Source organism: Ictalurus furcatus, chromosome 18 (assembly GCF_023375685.1).
Source record: "Ictalurus furcatus strain D&B chromosome 18, Billie_1.0, whole genome shotgun sequence".
Classification (NCBI taxonomy): Eukaryota; Metazoa; Chordata; class Actinopteri; order Siluriformes; family Ictaluridae; genus Ictalurus; species Ictalurus furcatus.
Genome location: NC_071272.1, coordinates 16,349,345 through 16,369,026, shown reverse-complemented (window position 1 = coordinate 16,369,026; position 19,682 = coordinate 16,349,345). Strand labels below are relative to the sequence as shown.

At 41.0% G+C, this 19,682-nt stretch overlaps 3 protein-coding genes across 10 annotated transcripts in view; 1 reads left to right on the top strand and 2 right to left on the bottom strand.

The window, feature by feature from the left end:
* Positions 1–227: 227 nt before the first annotated feature.
* Positions 228–5,847, bottom strand: sc5d (sterol-C5-desaturase). Its single transcript, XM_053649043.1, has 5 exons — positions 5,665–5,847; positions 5,126–5,349; positions 3,346–3,478; positions 2,111–2,211; positions 228–2,017 (listed from the first exon to the last, which is right to left on the bottom strand). Exons 2-5 carry the CDS (start codon positions 5,333–5,335, stop codon positions 1,634–1,636), a joined length of 828 nt encoding a protein of 275 aa, XP_053505018.1. The 5' UTR covers positions 5,336–5,349; positions 5,665–5,847; the 3' UTR covers positions 228–1,633.
* Positions 5,848–7,027: 1,180 nt separating this feature from the next.
* Positions 7,028–8,126, top strand: anapc13 (anaphase promoting complex subunit 13). The gene is made up of 3 exons (XM_053649044.1): positions 7,028–7,133; positions 7,240–7,346; positions 7,879–8,126. Exons 2-3 carry the CDS (start codon positions 7,248–7,250, stop codon positions 8,002–8,004), a joined length of 225 nt encoding a protein of 74 aa, XP_053505019.1. The 5' UTR covers positions 7,028–7,133; positions 7,240–7,247; the 3' UTR covers positions 8,005–8,126.
* A 4,781-nt stretch (positions 8,127–12,907) lies between these two features.
* The window catches only part of arhgap32b (Rho GTPase activating protein 32b), a 124,719-nt gene continuing 117,944 nt past the window's right edge, over positions 12,908–19,682 (bottom strand). For all 8 annotated transcript variants that reach the window (XM_053649552.1, XM_053649553.1, XM_053649554.1 and 5 more), the window contains 8 exons: positions 19,527–19,671; positions 18,849–18,931; positions 18,446–18,553; positions 18,209–18,354; positions 17,916–18,117; positions 17,549–17,769; positions 16,641–17,387; positions 12,908–16,387 (listed from right to left, as the gene is read on the bottom strand). In XM_053649552.1, coding sequence (XP_053505527.1) covers positions 13,554–16,387; positions 16,641–17,387; positions 17,549–17,769; positions 17,916–18,117; positions 18,209–18,354; positions 18,446–18,553; positions 18,849–18,931; positions 19,527–19,671 — 4,486 coding nt within the window. In that variant the 3' untranslated portion in view covers positions 12,908–13,553. The remainder of the gene's footprint in view (positions 16,388–16,640; positions 17,388–17,548; positions 17,770–17,915; positions 18,118–18,208; positions 18,355–18,445; positions 18,554–18,848; positions 18,932–19,526; positions 19,672–19,682) is intronic.

Below are 19,682 nucleotides of genomic sequence, written 5' to 3'. Positions count from 1 at the left end.
CCAGCTTTCAGTCTGAGGATGATATAGCCTTCTCTGATCTGGGCTCTGACCATTCTTCCCTCTTCTCACCTGTCATTCCGCCGTACTCTCAGTATTCTCCTTATTTCACCCTTGCTGGCTATCCCATGTCCCCAGGACGCACCCCATTTTCCTCCCCCCACCGCTCTCCCCAGGACCACACACCCACCAGTCCCGTGAATCCCCAATAAAACCACACATTACTCATACTAGGTCTCCCTCGTGTTTATTTCATGTCATTTTTATCCACAACAGTGACTTGTTAATGTTTTTTATGAAAAGGTTGATTATTTTTGAAAAAGGTGTATATTAGAAGTTATTTGATTTATAGCATTAATCACAATTTGATTTGTATGCAATTTCTTTGTTATTCTATGAAACTACTTACACTATATAGTCAAAGGTTTGTGCACACCTGACCATAACACTCGTATCTGCTTTTTTTATTTTAACATCTCATTCCAGATTTACACTCAAGTTGTTCGACTCCAACTTTGGCAAACCATGTCTTCATGGAACTCGCTTTGTGCACAGGCGCACTGTCATGCTGGACCAGGTTTGGGTTGCTTAGATCCAGTGAAGGGAAATCTTAATGTTACAACATACAAAGACATTCTATACAATTGTGTCCTTTCAACTTTGTGGCAACCATTTGGGGAAGGACCGCACATGCGTGTAATGGACAGGTGTCCACATACTTTTGGCCGTATAGTGTATGCACGAATGGTATTACTAAATCAAATGATCTATTTTCACTCTAATGTGTTATGATTAAATTTTGCAGATTGCACGACGCTAAACCTGTGGATAGAAATGTGCCTCAATTGTTAGCAACAGCCTCTTTATAATTAGAATGGAAGACTGAAGATTTACATTCAAGGATGAAGGGTAAACCATGTAAATTTCACTTTTGGCTGAACCGTTCCTCTAACTAAAAGTTTTTATGCAGTGGACAATAAATTTTAATTGTATGTGCAATGGACATTGACATTGTATGTGCAATAAATTTAGTTATTCGTAGTGCTGTACTTTCAAAGTGCATGTTTGGCTATATATTGAAGGAAAAAACAAGTGGAATTAATGAAAGGCTCCTGTATTCAACAATATATACTGCTTTGCTTTTCTAGGGATTTTCTCTTGCTCAGGGATTGATCTAGAGCTTTGGTTCTTAAAACGGGATCCCCAAAAGTGTCTGTGAAGCGTATCTAAGGGATCTGTGATTTTAAAAATAACCAAATTTTTTTTTTTATAATTAGTTTCGGTATCAGTTTTTAAAGTTAATAGCATGTTTTCCTGGCTGCTTGAATTTAATGGGTCTAAAGAAAAAATAATTCTGTAACCCAAAAACATGCAGGCCTGTAATAATAAACCTAAGCAGTTTTAATACAAATGTTCTGAGAGTTTGAAGTTTGAATCCAGTTCATTTTTTTTTTTTTTTTTTTAAATTAAATGGCTGCAAATCGTTTGAGAACCTCTGCTGTAGAAGATTAAAGGCACATTTCGTTGATGCAAAAGACACGCCTTAAACAATAAAATGCTTGTTTAAGCATATCATTGTTTATGAAGAAACAAAGTTGTTGATGTTGGCTACTCTTCTTTACTCTTCGTGCCCCATTTACGAACTCTTTAGTTTCCTGATGCACTCAAGCGGCCCTTTCCCCATCAGAGCTGATGGATGCCTGTACGAGCCTCCGAGGTAATCCCAAAGCGTGAAATACTGACCGTAGTTATAGTCGAAAAACAGATGGTGATCGGTGTGATGTGCAGCTCCGTTGATGAATTTCTGCAGCAGCCGTGGGACCCGGTAGTCACCATCATGAATGGAGATGGTCCATATGTTAACAAACACATAGAGGCCCAGGTAGAGTACCTTGTGCAGGGGGAAGAGGAAAGGGTAGATGTGGTAGGGCATTCCCTGAAGAATGCCGTCTACGGGGTGGAACGCGTGGCTGGCGAATGGACTCGGGATCTTCCAGAGGTGGTGAGGTTTATGGAAACGCTGAAACCAATTAAGAGGGATTGGAATGAAATTGTCATAAACGTAAGTTTTCAAATCCGTCACAATCGCAAAATATATTCATCTGACAATTACCTTATAGACCAATTTGTGATGCAGGAATCGGTGAATCCAGTAGATGCACATATCGGTGAAAAAGAGGAAGGAGAACATGCTAAAGATCAGTCCTGGCCAACCTGAACAACAGGAAAGTGAAAATGAGCTAGACATATTGGAGAATCTACTAAACAGACACATATATTTACCAAGAAAACAAGCATTATCATTAAAAAATGTGTATATTAATAAAAACTGATTTCCTGAATGAATTTTTGTGATGTGCTCTTATAGGAAAACAATCAATGGCGGGGTGGTGTGATGCGGCCCAATGTGAAGCGGAGTTACTTATTGATCATTTTACATTAACAGCACGTCCTAAAGTGTTTTTATTCCACTTACACCACAGCAATTTTCCCATATTTATATTTTGTATTTATGTAGGAACGACACGTCATACTTTTTATCCGTTTATAAAACGGATAAAATGTCTAAAATTTCCATCCTGCTATGCCAAGTGAAACTAAACATGCATTGTTACGTATACTAAGATTAGCTCCGTCCACTTTAAGAACACTGCATAATGCAGACACAGGAACATTCATGATCATCCATAGCCCTGCTTGTGGTTTTAACCGTTAAAGTGGGAGAAGTGACACATGGAGGTGGAGTTAAAGTTTTAAATTAATGAGTGAACCAGCAGCATATTTCAGTAAGACCATTTCAAACGTTAATCTAAGTGTAAAGATAATAAAACTTAAACATATACACAAGCCAAAGTCTGAATGGCTGTATGTCAAATATTTAGTGGTTTGGACTGAACTTATTGTAAGAATGTGTAAGAATAATCATGAGTAATAAACATTCAAAGTATATGAAGAGAAATTTCAGTACTGGTCACATTTCAAACCACTTGGCTTAAATGTTTCGAATACAAATATAGAGATAGTAGGGTTATCTCACACTGGCTATCAAACTTGGTACAGAGATAAACCACAAAGTGCAGAGTAGAAACATAACACAAACTGAAATTTGTCTTACTATTCTTGTGTCTTACTATTCTTCCATTGATTTGATTATTCACCCAACCCTAATCTTAATGTCAGTAACTACAAGGAGACATTTGTGACTTAGTTTTATAAATAAAAGCTGTAAAATGTTTTCCCTCATAGGGACCAGTCAAATGTTCCCACAAGGAAAACCCTCCCAGAGAGAGAGAGAGAGAGAGAGACAGAGAGAGAGAGAGAGAGAGAGAGAGAGAGAGAGAGACTTACCCAGTGGAGATTCACTAACATTGTCGTAGAGCTTGCTGTAGCCTCGTACTTCAGCAAAGAACAGTGCCACTGTGGGAATGCTCATCCACGGCAAAGACGTCATAGCAAACTTTATTTCACGTCTCACCTGGTTCTATTGGGGACCAGAAATAATAAATTAAGTAAACAGTAACAATTTCACCATGTATATGGTAATAAGGGCACTCACAGAGGTCATGTTGTACCACCTAATCCACCTAATCACTAATCTAATCACTAATAGAAGAGGCCCAGCAGGATTTCAAGGATATATATATATTTTTTTTTTTACACCATCACAGTGTCAGTTCTGGATTTTAAAAACAACTGACACAACTAACATCTAGTCGGTGGTGGTCCTTGGTAGTCCATTTGCACTGTTGGAGGTGGTGCTAGAGGCAGTGCTGATATGTTGAACCTAGTCTTAGTTCACAGATTCTCTACAGAGAATTCTTCTCCAGGAACTTGCTGAAAAGATCAGCAACACATTACTCTATGGAAGATAGGGTTAATATGTAGTACTATGCTGGCTGTTGGAGAGACAGGGAACAGAGAGCTAGGCTTACACCGGTTCTATTTCTGCTGACTGGTCTGACGGCACGAGATAATATTGGCTGGAGAATTTCAGTGCGAAACAGACATGTTGGTAGATTTGAAGCTAGGTGTTGATTCATCTCAGGCGGTGGGGCAATGCCTTCAACAAAAGGGAGATCACCTGCTATAAGGTTGCACTAGTCTAGTGGTCACCAACCCTCATTCTTGAGATCTACCTTCCTGCAGGTTTCAACTCCAGTCAAAATTTAACACACCTGTTTTAGTTAATCAAGAACTGCTTAAGGTAATGATTAGAGGGTCAGGTGGACACGAACTATGGTTGGAGCTTCAGGAACGTAGATCTCTAGGAACAGGGTTGGTGACCACTACACTAGTCAGTTAAAATTGTGGCTGTTAAACATCCTGCTTCAGAATGACACTAGGATAAAATCAGAATCAAACATAAGCAACAGTCAGAAATTAATACGATGTCAGTGCCAACATCCTGACACACGTCTACTGCTGTGGCTCTTCTCGCAGACCTGCCTGATTCATCCTGACGCTATTTCGGCTTGGAAGTTCTGCTGCTGTGGGAGGTCTCGCCTAGACACCCTAAAGAGTTACACTCCCCCAAAATTTCTCTTAGATAGCTTTGGACACTTTTACCCAAAGTGAATTACAAATGAGGAAATACAAGCAAAGCGAGATATCAAACAGAGAACAATACAAGTAGTGCTACCATACAAGATTTATAATTGAGTTCTAGAGAAGCAAAGTGCGCAGAGTAGAGGTGCAAGAGCCAGAGTACATTGTTTTTTTGGTTTTTTTTAAATAATGTGGGGTTTGGCATTTTAGGGGTTAGTTAAGCGCTCACAGTCTTTAGCTGTTTTTTGAAAATAGTGACAGATTCTGAAGTCCGGATTGTTCTGAACTGAACTGAACATCATACGTTAACACATTTAGTACTGACGGACTTTACTGCATACAATGATTTAGAATCCAACAATCTGGTGCCACCCAGGTGAGGTCAGGTTCCCTTTTAAGTTTCAAGGAGTTCTTCCCCGTCGCTTCTGGCATGCTCATTAGAGATCTAAATAAAAATCTGTATCTGCATTTCTTTAAAGCTGTTTTGTAACTACTCATAATGAATGCTAGATTTCAGCTTCATAAGCTGATGTGTTATTTGCACATTATATGATTTATAAAAGAAAAATAAGAATGTAGTGACCTCTAAAAACTGAGGGTGTTTCATTAAATTGTGGTCATAGATGAAGTAGTAGCTTAAAGCTCCCAGGCCAAGATACAAAACTGTTGCGCCGAGGTTGGTGATCACCAGCAGCCCGATGATCTGTCGCAGAGGCTCATCTTCAGGCCAGAAGGGCGGGTACACATACGGAGTGAAGAAATGTGAGTCAGCGAAATTCAGTACCAGGTCCATGCTTGATCCTGTGACTTGAACAAGAGGACAAAAGAACTTTTTAAGAAACAGAATAAAATGTTGGTTACAGGAAGTTGCTTTTTGTTTCCTAAAGAAAAAAAATAATATGCATGGTTAATAACATTATTATCTGACTTTTTATATAATCTATTATATAGATTAAAATGGATGACTCTTCATTTGAAAGTAGTTAGCTGTTACTATAGAAACGATAACTCATATCAATTTATATGTACCTGAACATTGCCTTGGAGAAAATTAAGTGAGCGGTATTAAAATCAGAATGTGAAATATATCTAAAGTGACAGAAGTAAGCACTGCTGTCCTACCTGGTGAGCTCGCGCAGACGTTCAATCACTGATGATCTCTGTACACAAGACCGATTCGCTACTGCACGCGCAGACAACCAAAAGCGTCAAACTTGCGCATGACGTAACCAGTTTTCTTTGCTCTGATTGGCCAAAGACTCGATCTGCTCATGGTGTCACCGATACAAGGCAACATTTAAAGCCACATTCGCATACTATGATAGTACGTAGCCTACTAATCAATGCGTGTGTGTATTATGACTACAATCACGGACATACTACATCCGCCATGTTAGCATTGTCATGTGACCATCGACGTCATCATAAACACAAAAATCTTAAACAAATTAACAATTTATTCGGGTATTGTTAAACAAGTCCTTTTAAAACAAGGTTTAATACTTAAAAAGAGCCGACGCTGTAATTTTTTTCCTGAGCTCGTCCACAACAGTCAATTCAATTCAATTCAATTTTATTTGTATAGCGCTTTTTACAATAGACATTGTCTCAAAGCAGCTTTACAGAAATATCAACATGGTATACAGATATTAAAGGTGTGAATTTATCCCAACTGAGCAAGCCACTGAGTGGCGACGGTGGCAAGGAAAAACTCCCTAAGATGTTTTAAGAGGAAGAAACCTTGAGAGGAACCCGACTCAGAAGGGAACCCATCCTCATCTGGGTAACAACAGTTAGTGTGAAAAAGTTCATTATGGATTTAAAACAGTCCCGTTGCATTATGGGATTTTGTGTCCATACTGAAAAATCTCGCCGGAAGCAGTACGCCATCTGGGTATTTCTCGCCTACTTAGAATTCAGACGTACTGTACTACAAAAGTTTACACGCAATTAATCAGAAGAGGTTTACAAAAGTTGAAAGTTTTGTATGGTGATTCTCGTTGACTGACTTCTGACTCTGCACAATTAAATGTTTTCCAGCACACTTTTTGTCTTGAATCCAGGTGGTTCAATTCATTCCACGTCATCACTGCACTATGTCCAGTCTCCCAAGGCGTTTAATATCAGTAATTATATTATCCACTAGAGGGAGCCAACACTCTGCATTCATTCACTCACTCGCGCGCACACACAAATTTAACACTTGGCCCTTTCATACCCATTTTAAAACCCACTTTTTGTTTATTATTATTATTATTATTATTATTATTATTATTATTAACAACAACAATAATGGTGACAACGGTCATGTGAACGTATTAAAAAAGAAAGCGGAAATACGTCATCAAAAAGCGACCTGACAAAAAGCTGTAATTTTCACAATGTATTTTCCCCACCCGTGTTATCTTCAAAGCCCCGCCCTCTCTACGCTGGGATTGGCTAGACAAATCACATTCTCCGCAGGGCTAAACCAATCCTAGTGCAGGAGACTTTGTTTTTCTGAATACGGGTGGGCAAATAACACTTGCTAGGAGGAGAGCTTTCGCTTGGGCGAGACTTGACGGAGTTTCATTTCTGTTTAGATTTACAAGGTGCATGGATGTTCTATAATGACGCGTGTGCATAAACAGTGCTGTTGCTAGTGTTCATTTAAAACTGTTTCCGCTGTAATTAAACTCTGTGGCGCTTTGCTCACAGCTCGGCGGATGGACAGTGAGGTTCAGAGAGACGGGAGAGTGCTGGATCTGACCGATGATGCGTGGAGGGAAGACCGGCTGCCCTACGAGGATGTAACGATTCCCCTGGTAACGTCACATCTCTCTACAAACACTTATGATCAGTGCAAAGCGAACACATGACGATTTCAGGGTGGTGTTTATTTTGATCCTTTAAACCAGGGATCTCTAACTGTGCGCTACATTTCACTGACCTCTCAACACAGATTTATTAAATAAATATAACGAACTGTTTCAGTATTAAGCTAATTATTAAAGCGTGCAGAGCGATATTATGGCTATTTATTGAAGTCGTAGAACTTCTTATTCCTGAACTTTCCAGCGACCTCATGATGCATGACCTCACTAATACTTTTGTAGCGGAAGGAGCACAAATCCCCACCGCTACACTCCAAAATCCAGTAGAAAGCTTTCCCAGAACAGTGGAAGTTATTATAAATGCGAAGGGGCACCAACTCTGAAAGGGGATCGTCACAAAGAACATATGGGTGTTGTGATCAGGTGTCCACAAACTTTTGGCCATAGAGTATAAGAGATTAGTAATAAATATAAGAAGTCTGGTCATAGTGGATTATGATTTTCTGATTTGATTTTTCTTTAGAGTGAACTTCCAGAAGCAGAGCAGGACAATGGAGGATCCACAGAGTCAGTCAAAGAGCAAGAAATGAAGTGGTCTGACTTGGCTCTGCAAAGTTTGCATGAAAATACTCCAAGTACTGGGACATAACTGATTAGGTGTAATTTTATATCAGCAGGTTTGAATGCAGGTTGTTGAGTTATGTCGTGGGTCTGTTTATTCATACACTGTTGTTCAAATAAAACTTTGAGACATTTTGGCATTTACATATACTAAGGCTGAGTAATATGTTTTTACATGAATTTAGAAACTAAAAAAGTCTCGCTTGTCAGTTTTCTGAAAGAACATGTATATTTCATGTAGCATAATGTAAAATTACACCATTAACTTGATATCAACATGGAAATGTTCCTGAAGTCAGCCAACTTGTTTGGAAGACCACAATTTTCCCAATTTTGAAAACCTGTAAGCACCTACTGTATACCAGGGGTGTCTAATCTTATCTGGAAAGGGCCAGTGTGGGTGCTGGTTTTCTTCTAATCGAGCAGGAGCCACACCTGATTCCACCTGTTTAATCAGTTAAACTTGGCTTTCAGTAGACTCCAGTATGGCTTCTGCTTGGTTGGAATGAAAACCTGCACCTTTTCCCGGATAAGACTAGACACCCCTGACCTATACATTACTCATCGTGAAATATCTATTATCTATGGATACACAAAGTGGAAATTCACCCTTTGACCAGTCTGTGCTTATCTATTAATAATTACAGTTACATTTATGTAGCACTTTTCAAAGTGCTACTTTACAAAGTATGGGAGGGGGATCTCCAACCACCACTAGTGTGTAGCATCCACCTGGATGATGCAACGGCAGCCATAGTGCACCAGAATACCCACCACACACCAGCTATTAATGGAGAGGAGAGAGTCCATCCATCCTTCAACCGCTTACTCCTTTTCAGGAACCTGGAGCCTATCCCAGGCTCCAGACTACACACTCACATACCCATTCATACACTACGGACACTTTAGACACGCCAATCAGCCTACCATGCATGTCTTTGGACTTCTGGAGCACCCGGAGGAAACCCCCACAGCACGGGGAGAACATGCAAACTCCGCACACACATTCCAGGTGGGAATCGAACCCCGGACCCTGGAGGTGTGAGGCGAACATGCTAACCACTAAGCCACCATGCGCCCCAAGAGGAGAGATTTGAATTGTAGCCAATTCAGGGATAGGGATTATTACAGGGCCATGATAGAGAAGGGCCAATGGAGGACTTTACGATAAGTGTCCTGGAATTTTTAACAACCACAGAGTGTCAGTTTAACATCTTATCCTAAAATATGTTTATAATTGCTATAAACATAAGAGATAACATGAATTAACTTTGCTTTTGTGGATGATCCACAACATTAAATATAAATACAGAGGGGTAATATTAACTCGTCAATTTCACATTGGGCTGCATCTCACCCACCTGATTGTTAATTGTTTTTCTATAAATGTGGAGGAAGAGTAGCGCCTGACTAAAAAAAAAGACTGTTATAAAAAGAAGTTATACAGTATATAAAAGTCGTTTGCTCACTTTATCCATTTGAATTGGGCAGAATATATGACTTGCTTCCTGTGTGGAAAAAATAACACTAAACTGGATGATTTAGTGTTTCAAACATTCCATGGACAGTTAAACTCACTAAAAGCTTGTGTTAAAGGTACCGGGAAAGTGTAAAAGTAAACCTACTGCTGCTGTGTAAACGTGATGAACAGGAGAGAATAAAATCACTCTGTAACTTGAGAAGGACTGAGGGTTGTGTGATTTATTTGCATATGTTAAGATAATACTATAGTGCTCGAATCAAGAATCTGGAGAATTTTAATTTTATCCCATTTAATGTTCTATAGCAATGCATCTATGAAACAAATTCATCTATCAAAACATTATAGCCTACAAAAACCTGATTTATGGTTAATGTTGGGGAATACAAGACTGGATATATCCAGTCTTAAAATTATTCAACCCCTTCATGGCAAACATCTTTAGTACTTAGTAGAGCATCCTTTTGCTGTTATGACCGGCTGCAAACGAGATGCATAGCCAGACACCAGCTTCTGGCAGTGTTCCTGAGAAATCTTAACTCATTCCTCATGAGCAATGACCTCCAGTTCAGTAATATTCTTGGGTTTGCGTGCTGCAACCGCCTTCTTCAAATCCCACCAGATTTTCTATGGGGTTCAACGCAGGCAACTGTGATGGCCCTGTAGAATCTTCCAGGACTTCTTCTGCAATCAAGCCTTGGTGGAAGCTTAGTGACCAAGCTTCAGCTTCCTCACAGACGGCATGACGTTTTCTCCTAGGATTTCCTGATACTTCAATGAATCCATCTTGCCTTCCACACACTGCAGGTTTCCAGTGCCAGAGGATACAAAGCAGCCCCAGAGCATCACTGAGCCTCCACCATGCTTGACTGTGGACAGAGTGTTCTTTCTTTATTCTTCTTCCTCCAGACATAACGCTGATCCATCGTGCCGAAAAGTTCCAGTTTAGTTTCATCGCTCCACAGAACAGAATCCCAAAACTTCTGTGGCTTATTTATATGATTTTGAGCCAAATTTTGTGCTTTTGGGTCAGTAGTAGTGTATGTCTTGGAATTCTGGCATGGAAACCTTCTGCTTTTAGTACACACCTTAGTGTGCTCAGTGAAACCTCAGTGCCTTGAGGGTTTTTCACAACCTGCCTTCACAGAAATCTGGTTGCAGCCGTTGATAGCTTCCCTTTTCTGGCCCATCCAGGTATTTAATGTATTTTCTGCCCCTAGCCAGTTCAGGTATTTCATGTGTTCCAGCTCAAGCACACCTGGTGCAACTAATGAAGCCCTTGATTAGTTGCATCAGGTGTGCTTGAGGCAACATCTCTCTTGCATATTTGTGCTGTTGTGAGGGATTCCATTTCGGTGGGTTAAGTAATTTTGAGGCTGGAGAAGTCATTATAAGTTGCGTTTTCAGTTGAATTTGGGGAAACCACTTGAAGCATTCGTTGTGTATTTCAATTGCTTTTGTTTGATTTGTTCACTGCAAACAGCAGAAAGTCTGTAACTATTGACAATAAACCTGATTTGCAATGGGGGTTGAATAATTTTCATTGCAACTGTATATACACACTAACGGCAAAAGGCATTAATGTCTGTAGGTGTATTTTCTGTACAGCTTAGAAATGAATGAATTTTTGCAATGAACAAACTTTACAGTGATTCTCTCTTACCTGCCAACATCTACACAAGAGCGATCGAGCTGAATCGGGCTCTGATATTTTAGCTCCAATAAAAGTTTCCAGCTGTGGTCATTATTGCAGCAAGCTAAACATAAATTTCAAATTAGTCCCATAAAGAATGCTATACATAAGCTTTTATTTAGCATTTTTCTAGTCACCCAACCATATTTTTCACAGTCTAAAAAAAAACAAAGAAATAAAATTAAACAAAGAAACAATAACAACAAAAAAACAAGGCAGGTTAATTTCAATCAAAAAAGTGCCCATAACAATGGAAACAAAACAAGAAATAAAACCCCCACAAGACTACTGACGAGACCTGACGAGAGTGTGATAAAGAGGCAGGGCAATACCACTTATAATTATAACCATGTCGTGTAAAATGTCGCTTGTTGTGTTCATCCCGACCCCATTAAAGTGAATTACAGATTAAAACAACATTATGCAAAAATGAATTTGCACCTTTACAACATTTAAACAAAATAGAAACATGCATCTGGTGTGACCAACACAACCTCACTTTCCCTTTTCTTTATGCGTATAAGATTTATATTTATCTTTGAGAAATGAGACTTTCCTATCTCACACAGACCATGTGCTCTGAAATACATGTAAAGCACAGTTTATACAAGTAAAATACATGAACAGACCATTTCAGCAAAGGGTCCCAATGGAAAATTTTGCTTTAAAAGATGGCTACATGAAATGTATCAATTGGAGAAAATATTTCATCAAGGTGCTGGTTTGAAAATGTGTCTAAATGTGTTACATTTCAGCTGCTAGACTGTAACCATAATCCTACAACTAAGTCTAAAGGTAGGAAAGGCAACTAAGCTGGTAGGATAATTTTGAAGACATTCCTCTTACAAAGGTGCCAACATTGCCAACACAAAAATCCCAGTAGTCAGATAATCACCCCCCCCCCCCCCCCCACAAAAAGTCCAGTGTGACCTCTTCTTTATAATTAGCAGCTACTCTATTTTTTTATACCGACTAAAGTGTCCTCCAGTCGCACCCACTTAGTTTCTATTGGCTCACAAGTCCGAATGTTTCTTTCACGTCTTGGATTCCTTCTCCTTTATTGAACTGGCTTTTATTTGCATTTGAAATGACTGCTGCTTTATCTGAAATAGCAAAGCAGAATGGTGTAGTTTTCAGATGTCTCCTGTGCTGCTGTACTAAGGGGTCCAAAATAAATTCTATGGCAAAACTATAAATGTTGGCACCTCTGCGCCCATCACCTGAGAGTTGTGATCAGCTGCTGGTTCACACCAATTTACACCTCTAGACCTGCCAGTGTTGTGTGATCATTAGAGGTTTAAAAACTGGACAATTTTACTGCTACTCAGCAGAACTGATGAAGCTCTCTAGATGAGTGGTGAAATGTCAACAAGATCATACTGCATCTCCCTCCATGCGCTTACCACTACACATTCATTAACCTGGATGACTGAAACCCTTCACCGACACACAGTCAGGAACATGTTTTTCCTTGCCTTTTGTTTCTGAAGTTGGGGAAAGACAAGGTTCACTGGTCGACCCACTGGCACTCAAACATTCATTAACCAATCAAGCTGTAGGAATGCTTCCTCAACTACAAAACCTCATTCATCATTTGGTCCTTCACACAGTTTCCTTACCATTAAAATCTAATCTGTTGAATTTAATTTATAGCAAAAATACATAGTGTATTTATTTATATTTATATATATATATATATATATATATATATATATATATATATATATATATATATATATATATAATGTATGTGTGTGTGTATTTATTAGTACAATAGTAATATTATATGGCACAGTTGGAGAACAAATTGAGATTGCAAATTTTCGGTCTCCAACCCAAAGGCAGAGAAGTACAGGTTAACATACTGCCTAGTCGTGTACACAGAGTAGTAGGAGGGTAAGATGTTAACACAGACGTTCTCCTCCACAGTTACTGTAACATTTAAAGTACACAATGAGTATCAAGGTACACAGAACTGTTCTGTAAGAGATAGATTACATGCATTTCTAAAATGCAAACCTTTATCCCAAAAATCAGACCCAAGCCCAAGAGATTCTAATATAACAAAACAGAACATAAAAAAAATCCCTTATAACCAGTAGTATTTTTCCCCAATATACATTACTTTTCTGGTTCAGGTAATTGTACCATTTGTCAATCACATATAATATCTACAGTATGACCTCCACGTTTCTTAATGTGGCTTTTTTACTCTACTGAAGAAATCGTGGTACATTCAGTTCCATAAAAAAAGTCTTTACACATTTTACATGTTACAAAATGTGAGGAAATTAAATGGATACAGTCATAACAGACCACTGTCCTGCAGAGGCTGCTGAACTTTTTGAAACTGTTGTCAACATTGTAAATCCCAAGGTATTAGTCTGTTTTTACACATCCGTTTTTACTCTGCATTAATCTCAGTTTCGGGCCTCTGCATGGCAAGCTCAGCTCGGATAAAAGCACCCTGTCCCAAGGCAGTGGAGTATGCACGATTAGCGTGTGACGCTGCGTATCCAGGGGTACTGTATAAGCTCGAACCACCGCGGTTTGGCAATGGGGTTTGTGAATGAGGTACTGGTTGATAATCGTCCAGATTATCATAATGGGATTGTTGAGTAACAGTACTTTGTCTCTGTCCATGCGGTTGGTGAGAAAAGGAGTCCTGTGCTTGAGGAGGATTAGGTTGGTTGTAGTGATGCCGTTCTCTAACACTATGAGATCTCTCCGGTTTGGGAGGGGGAACAGGCTTCACTGGGGCTGTCTTCTGGTCATCTTCACTGTTGCTAGTGGTTTTGACCCTTCCTATATGCCGCTCTGGATCTGGGCGATCATATCGTGCTTGATAGCTTTTGCTGTCTGGGTGCTCCTGCCAGTGTTTACTGCTCATCTGATTGTCTACTGGCTCACACTTGGACTCAAGATGGCTGCCTTCTGATAGATGTGGCATGCTCCGTGGGGGAGGCTGTGTCAGATGTGAATGGGTGGACTGGTAGGTCCTGGAGCTACTTTGTTTTGTTGCTGCAACTCTGTCTCCCACTCCATTCCCCTGGCAGTGTTTTTCGGTTTCCATATACATGAGAATGTCTGGGTCTGACATCAGGTGTCTGGAGACATGCTGAGGTCCAGGAGTTACACTGCATCTCCCATTTTTTCCTTCAGCAGTGACCAACACAGCTTTACCAGGATCTGACTTACTGCGCAAGTGTAGCACTTCTAGTCCCCCAATATCACCTGGCATGTAGGGCCCCACATTGTCATACTGCGACATGATGGGGCCTTTAACCTTTTGCCTCGCCCGACTTTCTCTGCGAATAGAATGCATCCGTAGCCTTTCTGCTTCCTCTGGGTCCCAAGCATAGTAAACAGCTCCTTTTGGGCCATGGTAGGGAGGCATGTCCCTACTTACAAATGTATGCTCTTTCACAGGAATGGCATGCCGTGACAAATAGTGATAGCCACCTGATTTGGCCCCTGACCTGTTGAGGTGAGGACCAGCGTCACGACTACTGAACGAGTGGAAATGGCGTAAACGAACAGTACCATAAGGATCCACATCATAGTAGGGAACATCAAGAGGGTGAGTGCCAGAGTAAGGACTGTACCGGTACTGGACTCTTCCATTCTCAAAGTAAGGTTGCAGTTGAGTGACATGATATTCCGACTGTGAAGGCTGTTGGTATGACTTGCAGTGGTAGACTGGTCGCTGATAGTAATAGAGATCATCATCTGGAGGAACCTCTGTTCTAGTTACTGGTGCTGACCGGATGGCAGTGGGTGGGACATGTAGAGAATGTACCCTGCGGATTGTTGGATATGCGGCGTGTCCATCCACTGAGCCGTAGCCATGGCTGCGGTGCAGTGATCCTGGGGAAATATATTCACCCCTCATTGCTTCACGAGATTTCATTGACTGGTGGAAGGACCTTGATCCAATTGTATTGTAGCGACCATCACCGTGGGCTCTGTAAGGAATCTGGGGCTCTGACTTAGATACATATGATAGATGAGGAGGCACACTGTCAGGCCGGTAATGACAACCCATGGCTGATGGCCCAGCAGGGGTAGGTCTTTGATGGTAATAGGCCTCTCCAGTGGGCTCTATTATGCTGGTCTCTCCTTTAGAGTGGTAAACATAAGCTGACAGATGAACGGAAGACTTGCGTTGTGATGGATGAGGCTGTGGGAGTGCGTCATCCAATGATTGGGGCATAGATCCCTCTCCCAACATAGCATGATAGGGGGCTGCATTGGCAGCTTCAGTTTTACACAGAGCGGCTGCTGCTAGTTTACTTTCGATTGAGCGAACAGGGGGTGGGGGTGGTGGTGGTGGTGTGGTCCCATGAGTCTGGTGATGGCTAACACTTTCCATTCTAGGATTTACAGGCTTTATAGATTCCCAAGGCCTCTCTCCAGACTGCTCTGGGGATGTTGCTGTTGTAGGTGCAACTCGTGCATTAGATTGATTCTTGTACTGCGTTTGAGGCTGACACTGAGAGTGAATCTGTAGTTGAGGCTGACACGGAGAGTGAAGCTGTAGTTGAGGCTGTGACTGAACCTGCACCTGACGCTGAGGCTGCAGAACAGCTACTGGCTGTTCCAGGGATTTTGTGGTTGGTGCTGGTAAAACACTTTCAGGACTTGGTTGTGGTGTGACCACAAGTTCCTTTCTACTATAGGTGGATGTGGCGGTAGCTTTGGTGGTGCTGCAGGTTTCAGTGCTAGCTGGTGTCTGGCTAACAGAAGGCTGCTGTCTCTCTGGACTGTTATGTGTGTGGGAAAGTTGAACAGGTTGGGTAGGAGAAGCACCTTTGCTGGGAGCCACAAAAGTGACAACTTGTTCTCTATTGCCAGACGTACTGGGAGACGTTTCACTGTCATCTATGATGAGATGCATGCTGGTGGATTGGATTAGTGTTTCAGCTGGGGTGCAGGAAGCAGATGAAGAGGCAGGAGCAGGAAGCTGTGGCACATCTGCTGTTTCTTCTTGGGAAGTCTGTGGTTTAAGGGTGGGAGGGGGTGGCCAGTCAAGGGGTTCCACAAACTCCTGTGACCTGAGGGGTGAAACAGGTGTGGGAGGTTCAGAGGATTCCCTCCGAGATAGAATGGTAGCTTGCTGAGCAGATTCAGCTAACGCTAAAGCCAGCATGCGGGCAGTGTTCTTTGGTTGGGGAGAAGGAAGTAGAGACATAGAGCTGACTGGAGCAGTGCTATTTGGTGAGTCCAGAGCTACAGCTCCTAAGGAACAATAAAACAAAGGGTACTACAGTTGAGGAGAAGTAAGCTAATCATCAAGAGTAGGAAAAAAAAGGGGGACATGACAGTTTCTATTTACTTCTAGAGCAGTCATACATAGTGTTAAAGGCAAAAACCTGGCAAACTAAACCTGAAAAAAGGAGTTACTTTATCAACAAAAATGCTATTAAATCATAACTTGATAACAGTATCAAGACTGTGATTCAAATGAAGTGTCACGTTTGACCATTCTTACCTGGTTGATCCTGAGCATTGATTTGTTGTAATGCATTGATCCCTAATGCCTCTTTATTCTCGCATGAAGCAGATTTGGAGAGAAGCTCTAGCTGAATAGCTTCGCTTAGAGGCAAATCGGTGGATTTAAAAGACAATGGGATAATTTTGGCTGGAGTAACCTGGACAGGTGGAGACGTTGGAGTTGGCTTGTGCTCAGGGCTCTCTGATCCTTCACTAACTATTGAGGTATCAGTAGGTTGAGATGTACATAAGGGTGCCAACACTGCAAACTTTTCACAGCTCTCAGAAGACTGGAACGTAATTTTCTCAGAAGAGTTAGAAGCACTGTGAAAGGCTGGACTGAGATCAGGAGACTGCTGAAAACTAGTAATCTTCGGTCTGACAGGCGAGACTGGCTCTGAGTCACTAGCACTGCCAGGACCCCTCTTGAGATTTACAGCTTCAGTGTCAGGAGAAATGGCGGAGCTCTCGGCCAAGGGCAGACTGCATTGGAAAGACATAGGGTCAAAGTCCAAAGTGGCCATGCCAATGTCAGGGGGGCTCAAATCCACATCATCAGTAGAGCGTGGTGGGGAAATAAGAGCTGGCACACAGATTGGGCCATCATCCCCTTCACTGTCTCCATGGTCTATATTATCATAAGAATTGCAGTGCTGTCGGCTGTCCATAAGGTCACCATTAAAGGATGTGGAGAGAGCATCACTACTGGAGCGTGGTCTGCGTGGCCGATACACTTTAGACTCTCCTAGGATTAAACAACAGATATAACTTTAGACTTTTCTAGGATTAAACAACAGATATAACTTTATACTCTCCTAGATTAAACAACAGACATGATTTTAGACCTCTTCTAGGGTTATAACAGACATGGAAAAAAAACCCTTTCCAACTGTAGTATTGAATTACCTTCAACATTGTGCAGTGAACTAAGAGACTCTTCACTCTTCGCAGATCGAAGAGTGCCAGTATCTCCTCTGCTTCCTCCTAATGCCATAGCTTTGAGTTCATTGGGTTCACTTGGGTTCCGGTGCAGTTTGCGCTTAGACGTAGAGGAAGACTTGCCAAGGTTAAAAAATGACCGCCAACTGCCAACTGGTGACTTCTTTGATTTTATAGGTTGCCTTTTTCTGTGAAAAAAATGTATTATTTTTTTTAAATGAAAGAACGTAACACAGTAACATTTTCAAAACAAATGATCATACCAAAAACACACTTTACAGGTAAAAAAATATTTGAAGATATTTATTATTATTTAGACAGTAATTCAGCATACCTTTCTGTAGGGAACTCGATGACTGTATGGAATTTGCCCTGTAAGGCAGCAGGTCCTTCTCCCACTTCAATATATTTGCTATCTGCAGTTACAGGAGAGTTGATTTGGGCTTGTGTGCGTGCCTGAGCTTCCTCTAATGTAAGCAGCTTGGTAGAAGGTGAAGGTACTAGCAGCGATTTAGGACGAGACAAAGAGTTGTGACCTGCAGAGGCAGAGACAAAGAACAGGAACATAACGTTATTAAGTAATTCAGTAATTCGGTTAAAAATATGGAGAATCATCTTTGTACATACCAGCTCCTTCTCTGATCAGTGAACTAAGTTTAGAGCTGAAGAGAACGTCCACATGGTTCAGGATGAACTCGACCACAACTGACTGTATTCGTACCTCCATGAAGGCAGCTGTTCCACTGAAGCATGCAGACTCAATCTGCTTAGACCTAATTACAAATGAATAAGCAGTTAAATAAAATAAAAAACATAAACTTGATATAAACTCTACCAAGATTTAAAAACGTTATTAAAGCTTACCTCAGTAGGTTGGGGGCCCAAACAATGGCCAAATTCTTACTGTGCATGTTAGTCACATAGCTAAATGCTGCTAGCCGTGACAAATGCCTCATCAGAAACTCCAAAGTCCTAAAAACAGATAGTTTAATTACAATTAATTCATCATCTGACGTATACCCCATAAACCTGGTATTCTACTATCTTAAGGAATCAAATTGATGTATTATTTCTAACAACTTTAATACGAAACACAACTCTGCGGATATACCCAGGGTTCAAGCCTCTAAAAATGTCCTCCAACATCTATATTGGAATGGTTTTACAAATTATTCTTATTATTATTCTTATTTCTAAATTTAAGTAGATGAAGCAGAAGAAATGTGTGGGCACAGCCTGCAGGGGGCACTGTACCCATTCTTCAAACCTGTAATGCGGAGGAGGCAGCTGCTGGATGACATCATGTATTTTGATTAGCCTCTCCTCATCTGTAGCTGCTGAAACTGCCTCCTAAACAGGGGGCAAAATTAAGGGGAGGCAAATTAATGTCACTAATTAATGTCCAGTGATGTTTTTAATAGAATCGTCACCCGGTCTCACCCACTTTAGTCATGCCATGCCCACACCAGCTGCAACTTTCACATCGCTCTGCTGGGCCAAGTGCACAAAGCAAAAGACTCAACCCCACCTCTAATGGTCATCTCTATGTGAATGGTGTCATGGCAACCTCAGAAACGTTTGTGGCTTACTTACCCCTGCCTGTTTTATTTTCAGAATGTTTTTTTTTTCTAGAGATGTACATGTGTCTGTACTACTTTGCATATGCCCTGCCTCTAAAAATACAACAAGCCCAACATTTGCATATGTAAATCGGTGACACAAGCATCAGTACAGAGACCATTACTGTTTTACATGGCTCAGGTAAGTGTTTATTCCAGCTCTCATCATAACAAGATGTTAACTCATACAGGGGTCAACAGTAGTTATGTATGGGTGCATTTTCTTGTTCCCAAACCATGCTCTCTTCTCTATTAAGCTACAAGCATTTGTGTGTGAACGTGTGAGCTGTTAATATCACTGCTGCCTCCATTTAAGAAGTGCTTACCGAGAATTTCTCATAAAGTTGATAGGTGAGCAGTGGGTTAGGCAGCTCTCGGAAATAGAGCTTGCACAGTGAGCCCACACAGTGGATATCTTGTATGTACACATCTTTGGTCAGATCTGGGATCTGCTCTGAATCAAATTCATGCCTAAAGTCGAG